The 20,673-nt window shown below is 36.1% G+C and overlaps 1 protein-coding gene and 1 pseudogene across 11 annotated transcripts in view; one reads left to right on the top strand and one right to left on the bottom strand.

Annotated features, from left to right (window-relative positions):
- Window positions 1-172: 172 nt before the first annotated feature.
- Window positions 173-20,673, bottom strand: part of NAP1L1 (nucleosome assembly protein 1 like 1) — a 41,281-nt gene continuing 20,780 nt past the window's right edge. For 6 of the 11 annotated variants that reach the window (XM_030938529.1, XM_030938525.1, XM_010362641.2 and 3 more), the window contains 12 exons: window positions 15,851-15,992; window positions 15,520-15,600; window positions 11,412-11,540; window positions 10,389-10,460; window positions 9,148-9,287; window positions 8,581-8,726; window positions 8,467-8,486; window positions 5,847-5,969; window positions 5,086-5,115; window positions 4,530-4,580; window positions 3,726-3,797; window positions 1,596-3,048 (listed from right to left, as the gene is read on the bottom strand). In XM_030938529.1, coding sequence (XP_030794389.1) covers window positions 3,762-3,797; window positions 4,530-4,580; window positions 5,086-5,115; window positions 5,847-5,969; window positions 8,467-8,486; window positions 8,581-8,726; window positions 9,148-9,287; window positions 10,389-10,460; window positions 11,412-11,540; window positions 15,520-15,600; window positions 15,851-15,992 — 970 coding nt within the window. In that variant the 3' untranslated portion in view covers window positions 1,596-3,048; window positions 3,726-3,761. Of the gene's footprint in view, window positions 3,798-4,529; window positions 4,581-4,759; window positions 4,856-5,085; window positions 5,116-5,846; window positions 5,970-8,466; window positions 8,487-8,580; window positions 8,727-9,147; window positions 9,288-10,388; window positions 10,461-11,411; window positions 11,541-15,519; window positions 15,601-15,850; window positions 15,993-20,673 lie in introns of those variants that run through there. The other 5 variants (XM_030938527.1, XM_010362642.2, XM_010362640.2 and 2 more) reach the window with 4 other exon arrangements.
- LOC104661850 lies at window positions 12,867-13,543 on the top strand (annotated as a pseudogene).

The raw sequence follows: 20,673 nt of genomic DNA, 5'->3' as shown, positions 1-20,673 counted from the left end.
AAGTCAAAAATATCATAAGTCGAAGATGCATTTAATATAAAGTCTTAAGTCAAACCATTATAAGTCAGGGACTATCTGTACTAAGATTTTAGTGAATAGCTTAATTTTTGTAAACTGGAAAACCTGACAATATGAGGTCAAAAGGAAGAAACACAAGATACAAAGCATACTGTATTTTTGAAAATGTAATACATCAATCAAAATTTCTTATGAATAAACACTTATCCTTGAGTAAAACAATTTCATATACCAACAAGGATGTTTCCATTTATGTAAAGTCATGTAAGCGATCCTCAATCAGTCCAAGAACTTTTTTATCCAGGTTATATTTTAATATCTGGAGTTTTAATCCAGCATACAAAAATCAGCAGTATACATCTATTAAGTTAATTGCAGTATTATTTCACCATCACCATTTACATTTACTTTTCAGGTATCAGAGACTTAGTGCTTTAAGTAGCAAATTACCTAAATTATGAACACTATTTCCAAAAACAAAATTGAGCTCGTAATTACCAAGTGTATATGTACAGTGCAGAAGATAAAAAAAAAAACTGAATTGGCATATATTTCTCTTTTCTAAAGCTCCTATGAAGAACTTACGCTCTTCTGCACTGTCAATGTATTCTGTACATTTAAAATAACATTTGTTTTGATTTAAAGTCAAAAATATAAAGGCTTAAATTTTTATAAGACTAACCCATGAAAAAGGAGGCAAATTTTAAACCAATCCCTGAAACCAAAGCATTCAACTATTTGAATATTAGTTCAATGTTTCTACATAGCACGATAAGATTTTCAGTTACTCAAAGTTTTGTCTTTATTTTTAATAATGGGAATGGCCTACAATTACAACAAACAGTTAATTCAGTTATCTTAGGGGCCTTACCGCATCATTAACCTATTCACACAACAAAAATATTTCTATGAAAGTTAATATATCCTTTCATGTTTAAGTGTGCTAAAGCTAAAACAGAAATAGAGGTAGAATCCCATTTTTCTTAAGTACCACTCTATTAGCCAATTCCACACAATTAAAGTATTTTTGCAACCTAAAATAGTGATGCTAATACTGTTTCAGTAAGCTAGATTTACTAATTTGAGAATCCTAAGAAATTATATATGTGGCTTTCAGACATCCATGTTAAACTATCAACTGATCAATTTGTGGAATATGTGGAACACTTACCATATTTGAGTGACCATAAAGCAAACAACGCTAAAATTTTTTCTAATCAGTGTTCTTTATAAGTGACTATATGATACTTCACCATTTCTAACAGGAAAAAAAAATGAGACTTACTTGGCAGTCTGCATGGGCTGCTGGAAACTACAGAGTGTAAAGACAAATCTTCAAGTGTCTCAAAAATGTTCGTAGATAACTCAGAATATAATCTATTGGGAACTATGGAATTCCATTTTAGTCTTCAAATAATAAACTCCACTTAGCAGGGATTGTGAGATTGCTCTTAAAATTATGGATTTACAGAACACAATGGCCTCAGCACGAAATAGCTCACTCTAGACATCACTACTCTCCACTCTTCAAAAAAAAAGTATATATATTCATTTAAAAACACCCAAAATATCACCAGTACATTTTATAAAATTAAATCCAAATTTTATTAAGGATTTCAAGTTACATACTTCAAATTTCTAGAATGGAATGGAATCATTTTGGAACTGGAAAAATGGCATAAACACTGACATCCCTTAAGAAAATTCTTCTGCAAACCACATCCCCATTATGTAACAAGACCTTCACTTTGGCAATAGCTATTTCCTAAAGAATGAAAAAGATGATTTTGCTACTTCAGTTCATTAAAAATGGGATTCTATCTTTAAAGTTCAGAAAAAGCTGCATTTCGATGAGCTATAGTTAAAAAAAAAAAAAAAAAAAGCACATAGTGTCTAATCAAAGCAAAGGAAATCATTTTGAAAATAAAGAGAAAAAAGCTATTACAATTGGTTAAGGATTTCCAGTAGTAAGTTAAAATCTCAGGAGAGGAATGGATAGCACTACAGACAATGTGTTCACATTCCAAGACCTTAACACTAACATCTCAAAAAGGAAGTTTTCACTAATTCTAAAAATGAATTCAATGTAATTTTATTAAGCGCAGAAAATCTAGACCTTCCTCTAATGACAATCCAATAATCCACCCTTGCTGTCATCAAAAGTTCAACCCCCAAATTAACAGTAATTAGCCTGAGGTATTATAAATGTGGCTCTACAGTCTGAAATTTAATGGCATCTTTTGTCAAAAATAGTCTTATTTCCACTTTAAGTCTCATGACAATACTATAGTGCTATCCCTGTAGTATTTACTACAATACAGTCATCAAAAATATCTGAAAAAAAATCTTGGACCTTGTGAAATAGTGCATCCATCCACTTCTACAAAAATAGGAGCCACGCAAAGATCTAGAAGAGTGCTGACTGCCCAGATCCAGAACAGATGTACTTAACCTTTGTTTTCCAGTTTAGTTATCAAAGCGTGGTGTGAACAAAATGCTGAGTGTCACACTGGCGTTACAAATAGGCCCAAAATTTTGAGCTTTTAACAAGATTGAGAAACATTATATGAGATTTAACTCAATATGCCTTAACACATCCATGAGGTAGTTAAGTAAACAGTACTACCCATTTTAATACACAGTAAACAGAAGCATGGGTTTAAGTGACATATTCATACTTTAAGCAGTAAGAATTAGAAGAAACCACAGAAGCTTGGGGCCTTCTCTCTAGCTCTAACCCAAAGAAAATTAATTAAAAAAAAAAAAAAGCAAGTATCTCATGCCAAAGCTGGTACCCTTTTCTTCAACAATGTGGTAAAAACTGAGTATAACCCTTAATTCAAGGAAGATCTCTGCTTCTACCTGAATTGGTACAAAATTAAGACATTATCTTGTAAAAACTAAAATTGTATTTGAAATTTTTATTTTAGGCTGCAAAAACAGAAACAAGCAAACAAACAACAAATAACTTGAAAATAGGCTTGTCAAATGATGTAAATTCATCCTTTCCAGGGAAGCAGAAGGTAGACCCTACCACAAAGAAAAGATGCTTAGTTAATGGAGGTTAAATTTAAAAGTACAGGTAAATTCAGGCTAACTTCTGAAAATCCCGTTTTATTCACCTCACTGTGGTACCAGTAACTACACTGAGTCAGGTTACTTTACAGTTAACTATGTCACCTAAAACACAATAATCCACTAACAATCTAATACAGTTATTGGGTGTGGTCATACTGGAAATTCTTAACCATATCGTTGTCTTGCCAATTTTTTTTTTTTAACAATACATTATCTTAGTATAAGTCACTGCATTTCTGTAACAAAGTAATGAAAGGCACAGCTAATCCAAGCGGACTTAACCCTATTCAACAACCAGCTGAAAAAATACTTTGGTTCTTCAAGGAAAAAAATCACGAAAAAAAAAAAAAAAGGTATTTCCTTTAACAGTTGTTAATTTTCATAGCTGTACTCCAAGAGCTACATAAAAATATTCCAGAAGAACCAAATTATGTAGCAATGAATGAACATGCGTGACAGAATTTGTGCATTCAACATATCTGGCAGAAAAACTAGCTAAAATGCTAGGTAGAACAAATTGGTCTTTAAAATATCAGTTTCCTGTCCTTTAAAAAAAAATTACCTAGTCTACCAAGAAAATACAAAAACATAAGGCTGTAAGTAAATAAGAGTTGTGTTTAGGCTATTACAGTGCAGGTTATCCTCAAGGCCACATACATCCTGCTTCACTGCTGCTTGCACTCTGCTGGGTTTTGATCCTTCTGTTAAAGGAAAACAAGAAGTCAATCTATCTTCTTCTACCTGCTTCAGTGAATTTCTCAATAGTAATTACTGCCTTAATTATAACAGTAGCTCACTGTTGTCAAAAGAAATGGTATAGGAAAATGATGGTAAATTATTTTATTAGCAAGTCACTGAAATGCTAAAATCAAGCTCAAACTTTACACTGTAGAATTAACTCCATAAAATGACACACACTAAACCATAATCTTAAAAAATAAAGTTACCAAGCAATTTATGTTAGTTATATTACCAATCAGCTTTGCTTTTGCTAATCCTAATATAACAAATTTTAAGGAATAATAGACTAGGACTCTCAGGGACTGAGTAAGAGTAGTTGGAAGGATCTAACAAACTGCACTGCTCCCCAGTTCCCAAACACTCCTACCACCAGATCTTTTAAAAACCTTTGTTTATTTTCTAATGCTTAAGAACTGTTATAATTTATCCCATTAAAATAGAATCCTAGGGATCACTGTACCTGAAACTATAAAAAGTACAAAGTCCAAACAAAAAACAACGTTTCTTAGAAAAAGGTCCACTGAAATTATGTGTACTGTTCAAAATGCCAGTGGGACTGAAAAAAGCAAGTTATCCAGTCAATAGGCTTTACTTATTAAAGACTTTAACGGACAGAAACTTGATATTCAGAAACACCAACTCTTACTTTAGCTGTCTTAAATTTAATAGAAAGCAGCACTAATTTTGCTCACCTTTGGGTCATAGTCTGGATCATTTTCCTCATCTCCTTCTTCTTCCCCTTCCTATATTAAAGTTCAAAATGCATCCATGAAGTATGTACATAGTAGGTAAATTGGCTCATAATGTAGGGAAAATTTAATACAAGTTACTCTACGGGTCAACAGATTTTCATGATTACAGAGTTTGACGATAATACAATTTAATCTGAAAGCTTCTAATATGAAAAATTTCCCAACACAACTTGAGACATCCAGACAGCTTTTATTGAAAATAGTTACTGCAGCCAACGTTGGAAAAGTTTACTGCAGCTTTTGACTTCTTCAAAGAGCTGATAACCCTGCAGCAGAACAAAATTATTTGAAATAAAAAAATGTTGCTGAGTTTTGCAATTTATTTATTGAAACCTTATACATACATTGTTTGGCTGTAGAATTCTAAAATCATGTTTTCCAAAATGTTTTTATCCCAAATCACAGAATGATTATAGCAAAGGAATACATAAGTCATTCAATTTGCTTCTCAATGTGTTAACCACAGAGAATTATTTGCTCATTTGGTAAACATTACCTCATCCGCTTCTTCACCTTCTTCATCATACTGAAAAGGAAAAACAGCATAAGTGTTGAGTGAATGTAACACACATTTCAGAGTAGCATTAGTAACATTCATCACTGTAAAACTAGTATCTTAAAAGAGAAAACCTACTTTCCTATCAAGGGGCTGATTATAAATTAACATATAGTGACTGCAATAATCACTCAGCTCACTGCCAATTTATAATAAAGAACAGAGTACAATCGTGGATAAAATGGGTGATCAGACAAGTATTACTGTAAATATTACTCACCCACACTTAAGTGTGGAATGCACTGTACAAAAAGGACCTAAAGCCTACTCTAACAATTGCCGTTTAGCAATAAACATATCCAAAACATCTATACGCAGCCTAATCTTAACCTAATCATCACTCAATACTACCTTGAATAGAAATTCTATGCCTCCCAGTAAATGTTTTCTTGTGCACTAAGAAAAGTCCTACTTCCGTGAAGTCAAGGCAAGGGCATAATAGATCTATAGCACTAACCAAACATAAAAAAGTTTCACAAACTCAGAACAATCTCATTAGCATAGAATTAAAAGCTAAATGAATCCAAAAATCCTAAGGAGACATACTTAAAACCCAGAAAAGCTATATACAGAACATCAGTAATTAGCCTAACTTTGAATTATATTATGTCCTGTTTCTTAAAAACTAAACTCATCTATTACTAATTCTGACCACTATACCCTCACCCAATTATTTCTTTGCAGGATTCAAATTCACTTACATCATCATCATCATCTTCAATAGCTTCTCCAGTAAAATATAACACTGATCTCGGGATTATACGCTCACGTAAAAAGTGACCAATTTCGAAGTCTGCAGCAAGGATAGCTTCAGCATCATCATCCTATTTTTAAAGGAAAACAAAAGCAGAAAATTTAGGAATAACTGTGTTACTTAACGTGGCAATGTAAGACTCTTAGAGGCTGGGTGTTATGGCTCACACCAGTAGTCCCAACACTTCAGGAGGCCAAAGTAGGAAGATCACTTGAGCCCAGAAGTTCGAGAGCAGCCTAGGCAACATAGTGAGACCCCCGCGTCTCTACAAAAAATAAACAATTAGCTGGGCAGGGTGGCACATGCCTGTAGTCTCAGCTACTTGAGAGGCTGAGGTGGGAGGATTGCTGGAGCCCAGCAGCTTGAGGCCGAAATGAGCTCTGATCGCACCACTATACTCTAGCCTGGGCAACCAAAAAAAAAAAAAAAAAAAAAAAAAAAAAAAAACTCTTCAGTTTAAATTACATGACGAAGGGAGGAAATGCTCAACTTTACTTTTTACTTTCCATAATTTTTCTCTCACACCATGTTAACAAATGATTTGTCATTTTTAAATTTCCTTAATAACTTTTCCAAGTTTTTAACAAAAAGAAAATAAGCTAGCAGGTCAGTATGCATACTAAGAAATTGTGAAGAATAAAAATTAGAACTGTTTACTTAGTTTTTGCCGGTTTAAACAGAAATACATAAAAGCAATTGTTACATATGTCTGCAATTTTCCTTTGCCCCTAGCACTTTGCTTTTTCAGAGACAGGGTCTCGCTATGTTGCCCAGGCTGGTCTCAAGTGATCCTTCCACCTCTGCCACCGGAGCCACTGGGACTACAGGTGCCTGAAGCTGTACCTGGCTTAGGACTTCTATTTAATGGCAAAGCACAGGGTAAAAGTGGGTCTGACATTATTTACAATTAAAATAATTCCACTTTGGCAGGGCGTGGTGGCTAGCGCCTGTAATCCTAGCACTTTGGGAGGCCAAGGCAGGCGGATTACCTGAGGTCAGGAGTTCAAGACCAACCTGGCCAACACAGTGAAACCCCATCTCTACTAAAAATACAAAAAATTAGCAGGTTCAGTGGTGTGCGCCTGTAATCCCAGCTACTCGGGAGGTGGAGACAGGAGAACTGCCTGAACCCAGGAGACAGAGGTTCCGATGAGTGGAGATTGCGCCACTGCACTCCAGTCTGGACGACAGAGCAGTATTTCATCTCAATAATAATAATAATAATAATAATAATAAAATAAATAATCCCACTTTAAGTTCTATGATACTAAACAATGAGCATGCCCTCTGTGAATTCCATGAATGTTTGAGTCAACAACATAATCTAATAAATAAAAAAGTCCAAAAAGGGGGTGGGGAGGAATTCAAACCACAGGTGGAGGTTTTCTATCCATAACTAGACTGTTTTGTCATCATCAATATTTAGTAACAAAAAAAAAAAATAGAACTTGAACACAAACTCCAACACATCCACTGATACGAAAATAGTGTGATGCTCTATCTTACTACTTAAAGTAGTTTTTCTCACCTGAAACTCAACACTGCTTTATGTTCTCTTTTTTTGTCCTGTAAGCCAAGCCAGAAATACTTACTTTTGCCTTTTACAGATTTGTTCTAAGCCTTAGCCAAGAGTATTCCAATTCAAAAGTATTCAGTTAAGGTTAATTTCTAATTCCATATACGGACAAACTATTTAAACTATCTCAGTTAATTTAAATTCAAAACCATGCCCAGAAGAAAACCAAATTCAAAACATACCTGCCATACCTTGCGTGTATAGACTTTCTTTAAGGTTGTTCCTCAGTTCAGGCTATATGGCAGGAACATTTCATGGTTCTCTGCCATATGCCATATATATGAACATACATAGTCACAATATGAAATCATATTTACATTGGGGTAACAAATTCAGGAATGCATTCTAACCATAATGTAGTTAGGAATATAACAGTATAAATGACTTAATACATTCTGGTTTTACTAAGGAAGACAATAGTTTTGAAAAGTTAAATCTCGGCCGGGCGCGGTGACTCAAGCCTGTAGTCCCAGCACTTTGGGCGGCCGAGACGGGCGGATCACGAGGTCAGGAGATTGAGACCATCTTGGCTAACACGGTGAAACCCCGTCTCTACTAAAAAATACAAAAAACTAGCCGGGCGAGGTGGCGGGCGCCTATAGTCCCAGCTACTCGGGAGGCTGAGACAGGAGAATGGTGTAAACCCGGGAGGCGGAGCTTGCAGTGAGCTGAGATCTGGCCACTGCACTTCAGCCTGGGCAACAGAGTGAGACTCCGTCTCAAAAAAAAAAAAAAAAAAAAAAGGTTAAATCTCTCACAGCTTTGTAAGTTTCAAAAGAAAAGAAAACCTTAAGCTTTTTATCTCAGTGCTTCTCAGTAGAGGCACTGATATCATTCTGAATGGAATTATTTTTCAGATCCAAAATGTCTGCCCCATGCATTGTAGGCCTCAGAACTCAATGTAACAACCATCCCACTCTCCACTTGAAATTCGGTGCTTTAATTTCAAATATAGTTAACAATTCAATAAATAAATAACAATTCAACTTACCAGATCTCCACTCTCAGGAACTGCAAAATTGAGAAAAGAAATTACAATGAATAAGAAGCTAAACAATGCTTATTATAAAATAACCACTAATACTCAAGCTAAAACATTATTTACCTTCAGGAGGGGCAAAAAAATTAAAGAAAGAGTCATTGGAAACTGTTTTAGTCACAGTACGAACTGTCCCACGTCCCTTGTGTTTCTGCTTCTTCTTAATGGTTTTCAAAGTGACATTCTTTCCTTTTTTCCAATCTATCTGGCACCTTGCAAAACAAAGAAGAAAAATCTATTACAATTGACAATCTTTCAACTGCTGAACTTTTAGAAGTAAATGTTCTATTTAGATTTCAAATTTTAGAAGGGTGAATTGCTTCAAATGTTTTCTATAGCAGTATAAAGGGAAAAATTTTATTTCTAATCAAATACTTAAAATAAACATATTTACAACTAGCATAAATACATAGTATAATTTAAAGAAGCATTCCTTTGCAGAAATATATGTGAGACAGTCATGGGCCCAAGGAGAATTACAGGAAAATTGATAAGAACTTTTCAGAAAACATATTACCAAAATGTTCAGAGACAGACTATGTACATATATCAAACTGAAAATAACCGAGTATACCAATCAAGTATAACAAAAACAGAAAAAAAATTTTGTTAAGGTAGTAAAATTAAACTCACCCTGTACAACCCATAATTTCTGGTCCATCAAAAGAAAAGGGATCAGAATCATCTGGTTCTGACCTCATCCTATATGTCTTTGTCAGCACTTCATTTGTAAAATATTCATTGGGTTCAAAGTGAAATTCTAAGACAAAACTCTGGGGAGAGGAAGCATAAAAATCAGTTAAATACCTACCTCATACATTTCAATACTTTAGTAAATACAGCTTAATCGGTGTTTTTTTATAAACATATATAATATTCTAAATGGTAATTTTTTTTCTACTCTGAAATACAATCTTTTTCTTTTTGAGACCGAGTCTTGCATTGTTGCCCAGGCGGGAGTGCAATGGAACAATTTCAGCTCACTGCAACCTGTACCTTCTAGATTAAAGTAATTCTTGTGCCCCATCCTCCCAATTATCTGGGATTACAGGTGTATGCCACCACACCCAGTTAATTTTTGTATTTTTAGTACAGACAGGGTTTCACCAGGTTGGACAGGCTGACCTCAAGTGATCCACCCGCCTCGGCCTCCCAAAGTGCTGGGATTACAGGCGTGAGCCACCGCGCCCAGCCCTGAAATATTTAAGAATGGAACAGACTGTCAGATAAGCCCCAAATTATTCTTTAGCAAATTATTTGCTAAAATCAAAAAAATTATGTTAAAATCAAAATGAGGTACAAATTGAACTGAATAAAGCTTAGTTTCAATTTACAACTACTAAATAATTAACATGTTTACACAACAGGCTAGGCACACCTGAATAAAGTGACCATGTTGTCTCCCTTACTCCCCAACTACCGGAGGAATCAGGCTTTTAAATAGCATACTAAACGTGAACTTAACACAGAAAAAGCCCAACCTTAAGCATCTACAGCCTATATTCTTAGTAGTTTTGCCCATAGTTGACATTAATACTGGTGGTTTGGTGGACAGGTTATTTGCTGATCTGTCCTCTAACATCAGTTTCATGTAATTCCCAAGTTCATTAATGCAGAAAAAGTACTTATTCACGTTCCCTTGGCATTATTTTTATCCACTTATCCAAGAACAAGGATCATCTGTGTTTCAAACACAGTTTATGTTCAGAAAGAGGAAAAGGAATAAATACTGCCTCACAATTAGCAGCATCCAAATATTTATTCACTACAACCAAGAGCACCAACCTTACCCTTGAATGTTATCTTTTTAAAAGTTTCTATTTATCTACCTGTAAGCATGTTACAAGATTATAAATATTTCAAAGTCCTCTTACCATAGGCTGGCCAGCATCTGAGAATTTCACTTTAATATCTTTCAAGTGTTTCAGAATAGGTTCATCATGTTCCTTCAAATTAAAAAAAAATAATAAAAATGAGTAACATGGCATTTGAGGATTGTGTTCTATTACTACACAGACACTAGCTGACTGAGACATAATATATTTTAAAGTAGTTTTGTACAGCAATTACGAACCTTCAGACTTACTCTCCAGGTTATGGCTTATACTAAAGCTAATTTATACTGTAGTTCTACTGCCACTGGTAGAGAAAAAGTGTCCAAATAGACAACTAAATCATTATATAGGCTGAAAAATTAAAAATCAAGTCTAAATAAGGCATATCTGCTTCAAAAATGTTTCCTGATTATAACTGCTGCCTTTTCCAGCTGCTTGTCCCCTTCCTCCTGGTCGTTCCTTTTCCACTTTGCTAAAGTAGAATTGTGATAAGTAGTAATTATGTGGAAATCATTTCCTTTTCTCCATGTAACTTCCAACAATGACAAGACAGGGCAACATGTACTACTACAATGTAGATGGTAGGGGTAGGGGCTCACTCAAGAAATGCCTGAAGCAAAGTTTCCCAAAGGTGACAACTATTATGGTTTGCCAGAGAATGTAACCACTGTGAATGAGTTTAACATCTTTATAGCTTTCTTTTAAAATGCAAATTTCTCCTGGAAGAGTTAAGGGAATTGTATAATTGCAGCTGTAAGAACTTTCCCATCATACTTCCATACTAAGTATGTAAAGACAGAAGGCACAGGGTAATGAGAAAACACCAGTCGACAATGAGCAATTATCAATGGAACCATTTCATTATCTCATTTTTTAAAATAAACTGTAATTTATTTGATTACATTAATAAAAGCTATAATTTCCCTTCTACAGATATTAACTGTTTAAAAAGTAAGCAATCATTCTAGAAAGATCAACACTGAAGAGAAGAGTCATCACAGCCATTTAAACTTCAAACGTTTACCCTTCAAAGTAAACTGGTACGTTTATGAATAAAATTACCTGAACCATATCACTGAGCAAGTCAACATTCTTAAAAACAGTTAACCAAAATTCAGGAATTCCTTTGGGGTCTTCTTTTTCTTCATCCTTTTTCTCATCTTCGATCTTGGCCTTTTCTTTCAACTCCTCCTTGATAAGTGACAGCAAACATTATGTAATACATAGATTAGACCTCTTGATAAAGTAACAAAGGTATAAAAACCAAAACGCACAGTCACCAGATATTACCTTCAAAGTTCTAGTCTATCTGTGTAAACACTGCCATTGTCCATAACAAACCTCAATTAATCCCATCAAAATTACTGCTACCACACCCCTCCAAAGAGAGCCATTAAAGTGACCAAGATCTGTAGGAAAAACCATTTTAGTTAAAAAAAAAAAAAAAAAAAAAAAAAAAAAAAATTTAAAATCTAATTAAAAATGAAGACTTAAGCATAGTAAATAAGAAAAGCAACAGAAATACTAACTTGGTCCAATGCCTCACCCCATGGTGTTATTAATCAACACATTATATTCTCTACCAAACAACATAAAATAGCAACACTAGAGAGTTGATCACTTAACACAGCACTGAATGTGTGTCACAGCTCTGCCATTATTGATTGTGGGCAGGTCACTTAGAAGCCTCCATGTCTTCACTTGAAAATGGCAACAATCCTCAGCCTATCATGAAGTTCAAAAAAAAAGTATATAATGAATCTACAAACTAAAAACTGTTAGCCGGGCATGGTGGCTCACACCTGTAATCCCAGCACTCTGGGAGGCTGAGGCGTGTGGATCACTTAACGTTAGGAGTTGGAGACCAGTCTGGCCAACATGACCAAATCCCACCTCTACCAAAAGTACAAAAAATTAGGCATGGTGGTGCATGCCTGTCATCCAGTTACTGGGAGGAGGAGGCAGGAGAATTGCTTGAACCCAGGAGGTGGAGGTTACAATGAGCCGAGACTGCACTCCAGCCTGGGCAACAGAGTGAGACTCAAAAAAACTATAAAAATAGGCTGGGCACAGTGGCTCAATGGTTCACGCCCATAATCCCAACAGTTTGGGAGGCTAAGGTGCAAAGTTGCTTGAAGCCAGGAGTCCAAAACCAGCCTGGGCGAGAAGACTCTGCCTCTACAAAAAAATGTAGAGATTAAGCTGGGCATGGTAGCTTCAGATAGTCCTAGCAACTTGGGAGGCTGAGGTGGGAGAATAGCTTGGGCCCAGAAGTGAGCTGCAGAGAGCCAAGATCATGCCAGTGCACTCCAGCCTGGGCAACACAGCAAGTCCCTGTCTCTTAAACAAAACTATAAAATGTAAGGGAATAATGACTTTTTGAGTACAGATGGTGGTGCCAGCATGAATAATAGCTGATCTGCATTATCATTCTTACAAAAAGGAAAAATATTTCCTAGGTATAAAAATACAACTGATGCTCTAGGGCAGCCCTGACCAGGGAGACAGTTGCATTTGTCGGTTCAGCTGGCAATAGCAGCGGGAGTGGAGTGGGCAGGGCCTGTGAGACCACCTGGGTTTGTGCAATGGCTGCTGACATTTCTGAATCCAGCAGGGCTGATTGCAAAGGAGACCCAAGGAACAGTGCCAAGTTAGATGCCGATTACCCACTTCGAGTCTTTTATTGTGGAGTTTGTTCATTACCAACAGAGTACTATGAATATATGCCTGATGTTGCTAAATGTAGACAATGATTAGAGAAGAATTTTCCAAATGAATTTGCAAAACTTACTGTAGAAAATTCACCCAAACAAGAAGTTGGAATTAGTCAGGGTCAAGGAACAGCAGGGGAAGAAGAGGAGAAGAAAAAACAGAAGAGAGGTGGAAGGGGTCAAATAAAACAAAAAACAAAGACCACACCACAAAAGATTACTATAGCCAAAATTCCCAGAGCAAAGAAATTTGTGACAAGAGTGTGTGGCCTTGTAACTTTTGAAATTGATCTTAAAACACACAAAGATTTATTGCTCAAAAATTCTCCTGTGGTGCCTCAGTAACAGGGGAGGATGAAATTATCATTCAAGGAGACTTTACAGATGACATAACTGATGTCATTCAGGAAAAATGGCCAGAAGTACATGATGACGGACAGCATCGAAGATCTTGGAGAAGTGAATTTGAAAATCTGTCTGTAGTTAATGGACTGAACTTAGAGTTGAGAGTTGATATGGCCAAAGGGAGAGAGGCCTTTATAAACATATATATATATATTTTCTACAGTAAAACTGTAGATTGCCCTCATCCTCGGCATTTTCACTGTTCTGTACAAGGCTGCTTGTTTTTATTGCCAAAGTCAAATAAACAGGAGAGACTATCATGCTCATGCATGAATACAATTTAGTTAAATAAAAAATTTTGGTCATCTGGTATTGACTTTTTTTTTTTTTGAGACGGAGTCTAGCACTGTTGCCTGGGCCGTAGTGCAGTGGCGTGATCTTGGCTCACTGCAACCTCTGCCTCCCGGGTTCAAGTGATTCTCCTGCCTCAGCCTCCTGAGTAGGTGGGATTACAGACGCCTGCCTCCACGCCCAGCTAATAATTTGTATTTTTAGTAGAGACAGGGTTTCACCGTGTTTGCCAGGCTGGTCTCAAACTCCTGACCTCATGATTGGCCCCCTGGGCCTCCCAAAGTGCTGGGATTACAGGCATGAGCCACTGTGCCTGGCCTTTCTCTTTCTCTCTTTTTATTTTTTGAAAAACCCAGCAGACTTTTTGTGGGGAGCATTTTTGTTGATTATTTTATTGACCTAAAGCTGAGTGATTTTTTAAAAGAAATTGAATTTGGCTCCCTCACAATAATATGTCTCCTTGCTTCTTTGATGTGATAGTTTTGAGATGGGTGAGAATCTAACATATTTGTGGTTGAATCTGCTTCGTTGTTATGAAGTCCACCCTATGGGCACAATAACATACTGTTGGTAGGAGGTGTTCGAGCTATTCTGGAGATTATTTGGTAAAGTATACTAAAAGCCTTAAAACCATGTATGTGCACTGTTTGAACCAATAAGCTACTTCTTTGACATTAGAAGACATTAGAGGAAACAATAAGCCTTGCAATAAACTTATGGATGAAAGTATTCTTCACAATATGATTTATAATAAAAAATTGTAAATGTTATAAATGAACAATTGGAAAATGGTTAAGGAACTGATGGTGCACACTGTGTGGTATGTTTATGTTTAAAGATGTGGTTTGCATATATGTTTAAAGAATCATATTTTCTAAGATTATTTGGAAACATGTTTGGTAATGTCAAGTGGGGGCACACCAGATACATCTTAGACATTTATCGTCATCATTCTGAGTGGAAGGCCATTCAGAGATGCTAGAGGTTCTTATTCTGGCCATAAATTACATGAGTAAAATTCTGCTAACCAATTAAAAATAATGTACACCCATGCTCAATATACAGTCCTGGAAATAGCAATTGAAATATGTCTTCTCACAAGAGAAAATGACAGTTTTTTAATGATGCATTAGATGAATTTAAACTTTAAGTCAGGTGCTCCAAATTGGAAAGAAGACTTGTGGTGTTAATGCTGTGGACACTTTTAAGAAACTTAGAATCCGGCTGGGCGCGGTGGCTCACGCTTGTAATCCCGGCACTTTGGGAGGCCGAGGTGGGCGGATCACGAGGTCAGGAGATCGAGACCATCCTGGCTAACACGGTGAAACCCCATCTCTACTAAAAATACACACAAAAAATTAGCCGGGTGTGGTGGCAGGCGCCTGTAGTCCCAGCTACTCAGGAGGCTGAGGCAGGAGAATGGCGTGAACCCGGGAGGCGGAGCTTGCAGTGAGCCTAGATCATGCCACAGCACTCCAGCCCGGGCGACAGAGCGAAACTCCGCCTCAAAAAAAAAAAAAAAAAAAAAGAAAGAAAGAAACTTAGAGTCCATGAAACCACTGCTTATTGCCATGCAAATTACAATCTTGTATGACTGTTTTTTTTAATATAAAGTATTAGAAAAATATAAGATGTAAAATTAAAAAATGAAAAAAATACAACTAGTTATATAATATTGTACTCCATCATTAAATGCTAACATTTCTGACAAGTCCTAAGATTTTACCATCTATAAAACATACTAAAATAAAGTTGGTACCAACCGAAATCTCATCTTCTTCATCTGGTTTCCATTCACATTCTTCTTCCGTAGGTTCATAAATTGCATTAATAATCTCAAATCGCTAAAATGATTTAAAAAAAAAAAGGCTGTATAAAATCACTGGCATCCAAGGTAAAACCAGCGGTTTCTCACTAAGAAGTCTTATAAATTTAACAAATGCATACCACAACTCTATTATTGATAGTTCCTCCAAGTGCCTCTAATAAAAATTTCAGTGAGAGTTCTAAAGACTAACCTCTTCCAAGTCTGCTTATATTTCCAGACTTCATCTTCTAGAATGTTAAATTAAACAAAGTAGGAGAAAGCATTACCTTATCAAACAGAGGCTGATAGAGAACAGCATACTTCCTTTCAAGATCGTGAACTTCCTCATAGAATTTGGCTTCTATCTGTGCACATTTAACTTGCAGGTTTTTGAGAGCATTCACTCGTCTTTTAACTACCCTAGGCAGGCTGAAAGGTTAGAAATCAGTTACATAGCATCACACTAAAACGGAAGTCACACTTCTTTTGTCATATTGAAACTGAAGCATTGGAGTTAGTGAATGATAGGTTTTTTATCTGAAGCAAAAGGTGGAGTCAAAGTAAATAAAAATCAAATAGATATAAATATATTGACCCACTGGCTATATTTCAAAAGTAGAAATGTAACTAGGTAAATTGATGAAGAAAATGTAAATCATATTGTCAACCCTCAATCTTTACCCAAGTTAAGTGCTGGACTTGTCATTGCTGAAGTCATGGACTAACCATTTTAATTCTGAGAATAATGATTACCTTGGATTTTTCTTTTACATATATCTCACCTATACTAGTTATTAGGAAAAAGAGGGGAGCATATGTATATCAGGTAAAAGGACAAGATTCCACACACCATTATTATATTTTAGTCTCCATATTTAATTAGGAATTAGTAATCACATTATTAAATAAGAGTGTAACATACTATAAAGAGGAGACATGTATTTTTAAAATAACAGCTTTAGGCCAGGTGCTATGGCTCACAACTGTAGTCCCAGCACCTTGGGAAGCCGAGGCGGGTGGACTGCTTGAGCCCAAAAGTTCAAGACCAGCCTGGGCAACACGGCAAAACCCTGTCTCTACAAAAAATACAAAAATTAGCTGGGTGTGGTGGTGCATGCCTGTGGTCCCAGCTACTTGGAAGGCTAAGATGAGAGGATCACCTGAGCCTGGGATGTCGAGGCCAAATTGAGCAAGATTGCACCACCACTGCACTCCAGCCTGGACCCTGTCTCAAAAATAAATAACAGCTTTGATGAGATAAAATACATACACCATACAATGCACTGTGAAGCACTATTTTAATTTTTATTTTAGGTCAACCTAAAATATATGTGTATACCCTATATATATATGTATACCCTAAAATATGGGGATATGTGAAGGTTTGCTGTACAGATTATTTTATCACCCAGGTATTAAGCCCAGTACCCAATACTTAATTTTCTGCTCCTCTCCCTCCTCCCACACTCCACCCTCAAGTAACCCCAGTGTCCGTTGTTTCCTTCTTTGTGTTCATGAGTTCTCATCATTTAGCTCCTACTTATAAGTAAGAACGTGTGGTATTTGGTTCTCTGTTCATGTGTTTGTTTGCTAAGGATAATAGCCTCTAGCTCCATCCATGTTCCCACAAAAGACATGATCTCGTTCTTTGTATGGCTGCATAGTATTACGTGATGTATACATTTTCTGTATCAGATCTGTCAATGATGGGCATTTAGGTTGATTCCATGTCTGCTACTGTGAATAGGGGGCACTGATCTTTAACAGGTTATACACACTAGGTTTTCAGTCTCCTAAAGAATGATTAAACCTCTCTAATAATAAATGTTCACACTTAAAATGTACCTAACTTTAGGGAATCTATGCAACAGATACAAAATCCAGGTTAGAATTTCCTGCCACAAACTTTTGTGAATCAAATAATGCACTTAGTCAGTCACTATTTAATATTATTAGAAATAAAAAACAAACCCTTGAAGATATCACCTTTCTATTTCTGCTAATTTTAAGTAAAAAGCACTACTCTGCCAAGGTGGTGAACCAGCATGGGCTTCTGGCTTTTCTTGCTCCCCCAAAAAGCTAATCCCAGAAACTTTAGAATAAGAATGAAGCAACTACTGAGGCACACACACACTGTAAGCAATTTCAGGTAAGACTGGAGGTTGTGTTTAACTGGTACAGGGTGACCAACAACTTAGGGAGAGAATGGCCACAGTAGGTAGCCATGCGGACAGGCTGGAAGATAGCAATTCCACAAGAAAGCTTTTTAAGTTCTGCTCCTGCCTTGCAACAATCATTGTCTGTCATCTTCACCCTTCACAAGAGCCCAATGCCAGGGTTGATGAAAGCTGCAGTGGTTCAAAGCCCTCAAACATGTATTTGCTCCAATCTAGGAATAATGAATTGACAACCAAAGACGATTAGTCCCCCACCCTTACAAAGCACACCCATAAAAATTGCCTGGACTGGCAGCAAACTTTCAGTCTAAGGCAACTAGTGCTGTACTACTTAGGCTCACGCTGTGCCCTTCTCCTTGTCACAAACCTTCATTTCTCCCCAAATATTCATTATTAGGGTAACTGGTATTGCCTAATGTGCCAGAGCTCGAAGAATAACTAGACACTTCAAGGGTACAATTTCTATCAAAGAGTGAAATGATTATCATCTGAAGCAGCATAATTAGAGAATTTAAACAAGAATGTAAATATACTTAGAGATGAGGAAGATTAACAACATGCAACAAGACCAAGAAATCTAAAACAGAGTGGGAATGTTAAGTATGAAAAATACAATAACTAAAATAGGCAACAAATAAGAGAAACAGGATAGATTCAACTGAAGATAAAGTCCATGATGTTGAAAAGTTCTACCAGAAGGCAGCATGAAAGACAGATGGAAAATAGAAAAGCTCTGAGATATGGATGACAAAAGTAGCAACACCTGACAAACAGAGAAGGGGTACAAAATCTTAACATATGAGAATGATACATTTCTCAGAATTAAAGCAATATAAAAATCTTTACTCTGCTTCCTAGACATGTTAGTGAGATTTATGAATATCAAAGACAAGAAAATTCTGAAGGTGTCCAGTGAAAAAGAATAACCTACAAAGAAAAAGGAATCAGACTAACAACAGGCATTAAAAGAAACGCTGAAATAAAGAAAAAATAAATTGTAGTTTTTAAGAACTCTGAATTTACTACTTCATAGCCAAACTATTATTCAGATATAAAAGCAAGACAAAAATTGTATCAGGTATACCAGGCTTCAGGTTTGCCACAGATACTCACTATATATTACTAAAAGCAACTTTTGAGGAAATTAAAAAAAATTTCAGCAGATTCTATGTAAGGTATGGGTGCAGTCAAATATCTTGGTAAATTTCTTGCCTTGAAGGGAAAAATAAGAGGGCCAGAGAAAGCACATTTATAAACAATATAAATATTGGTAAATTTAAGATATCAATAGGGGTAAATAAACTTAGATATTAGGTTATAAGCCACTACCACAGTAACAAAAATCAATGCATTAACTTTGGAACCAGCAGAAGATGACTTGATTTATCCAATGGCAAGCCGAAAAGAAGAAAGACCCAAAGTAAAATAAATTAAAAAAGAGAAAGATGGCAGCAATAAATCCAAAAACAATATAACTTTTAAGAAATGCAAAGTCAGCCTTACTAATAATAAAGAAGCAAACATTGAGGCTGAGTGTGGTGGCTCATGCCTGTAATCTCAGCACTCTGGGAAGCCCAGGTGGGTGAATCGCTTTAACTCAGAAGTTTGAGACCAGCTTGGGCAACAATGTGAAACCCCATCTCTACAAAAATAAAAAAATTAGCCAGGCATGGTGGTGTGCGCCTATAGTCCCAGCTACTTGGGAGGCTGAGGCAGGAGAATCGCTTGAGCCCAAGGCTAAGGCTGCAGTGAGCCATCATTGTGCTATGGCACTCCAGCCTGGAGACAAAGCGAGACACTATATCCAAAAAATAAAAGAAGCAAACATTGATCTAGAGGAAGAAACAAAGATGAAAAGATGAAAAAAGACATACTAGGTTAAAAGTTTAAAAAAAAAAAAAAAAAAGAGGCTGGGGGTGATGGCTTATGCCTGTATACCCAGGACTTTGGAAGACCAAAGTGAACCCAAGAGCTCAAGACCAGTCTGGGCAACACAGGGAGACCCCATTTCTACAAAAATAATAGCCAGGCACGATGGTATGTACCTGTGGGTCCCAGCTACTTGTGAGGTTGGGGTGGGAGGATCACAGTGAGCCATGAGTATGCCACTGCACTCCAGTGTGGACCACTGAGTGAGGCCTTGTCATAAAAGCTGGGGGTCGTTATTGTAATATCAGACAAATAAAAATTATGGCCCCCCCAAAAAATTATAAAATACAAAGGAAGACACATATCAGTAAAATGAAACGAGAAGAAATGCTCATCACAAATATTATACACCTAATACGGCTTCAAAATATTTCAAACTACAAATGACAGAAAAAACTGTCAGGTCAAACAGACAACCAATAAGCAGAAATAAAGAGAAGCTGTCAACAATACAATAAGCTTGAGCTATTAATTTCAGCATACAGATCTTCACACTCAACATTTACAAAAGTAAGAGTATTAAGGCCATAAAAAACACAAATTAAAAAATAAAATCAAACGAATTACACATTCAATTTAAAAAACTGGAGAGTACCACAGAGCAAACCTAAAAAAGAAGTAACATTAATGCCAGAAATCAGACAGCCACAATAACAAAAGACAGTATGGAAAAGGAAAACCAAAAGCAAAATTAATATTCTAAAAAATTAATAAGATCAAGACAACTAGCAGAATTAAGATGCAAAATACAGAATATGAAAACCAGATTTTTAAAACTATTGTCAACTATGTACTAATCAATTTTAAACCTAAATGTGTACATGTTTAAAATATGAAACTCCAAAACTGATGAGAGAACTTGAATAAATTAGTATGTCAAAAAAAAAAAAAAATTCTCCAAAACTCCCCAGGACCTCCACTTCCCAAACTCCAAAGGTACAAACTAAATTTTTAGAAGAGTTCTACCCTAAGAACAGCTAATTCCTATCTTATACAAGTTGTTT

This window comes from Rhinopithecus roxellana, chromosome 10 (assembly GCF_007565055.1).
Source record: "Rhinopithecus roxellana isolate Shanxi Qingling chromosome 10, ASM756505v1, whole genome shotgun sequence".
NCBI lineage: Eukaryota > Metazoa > Chordata > Mammalia > Primates > Cercopithecidae > Rhinopithecus > Rhinopithecus roxellana.
This window is presented reverse-complemented; position numbering and strand designations above follow the sequence as displayed.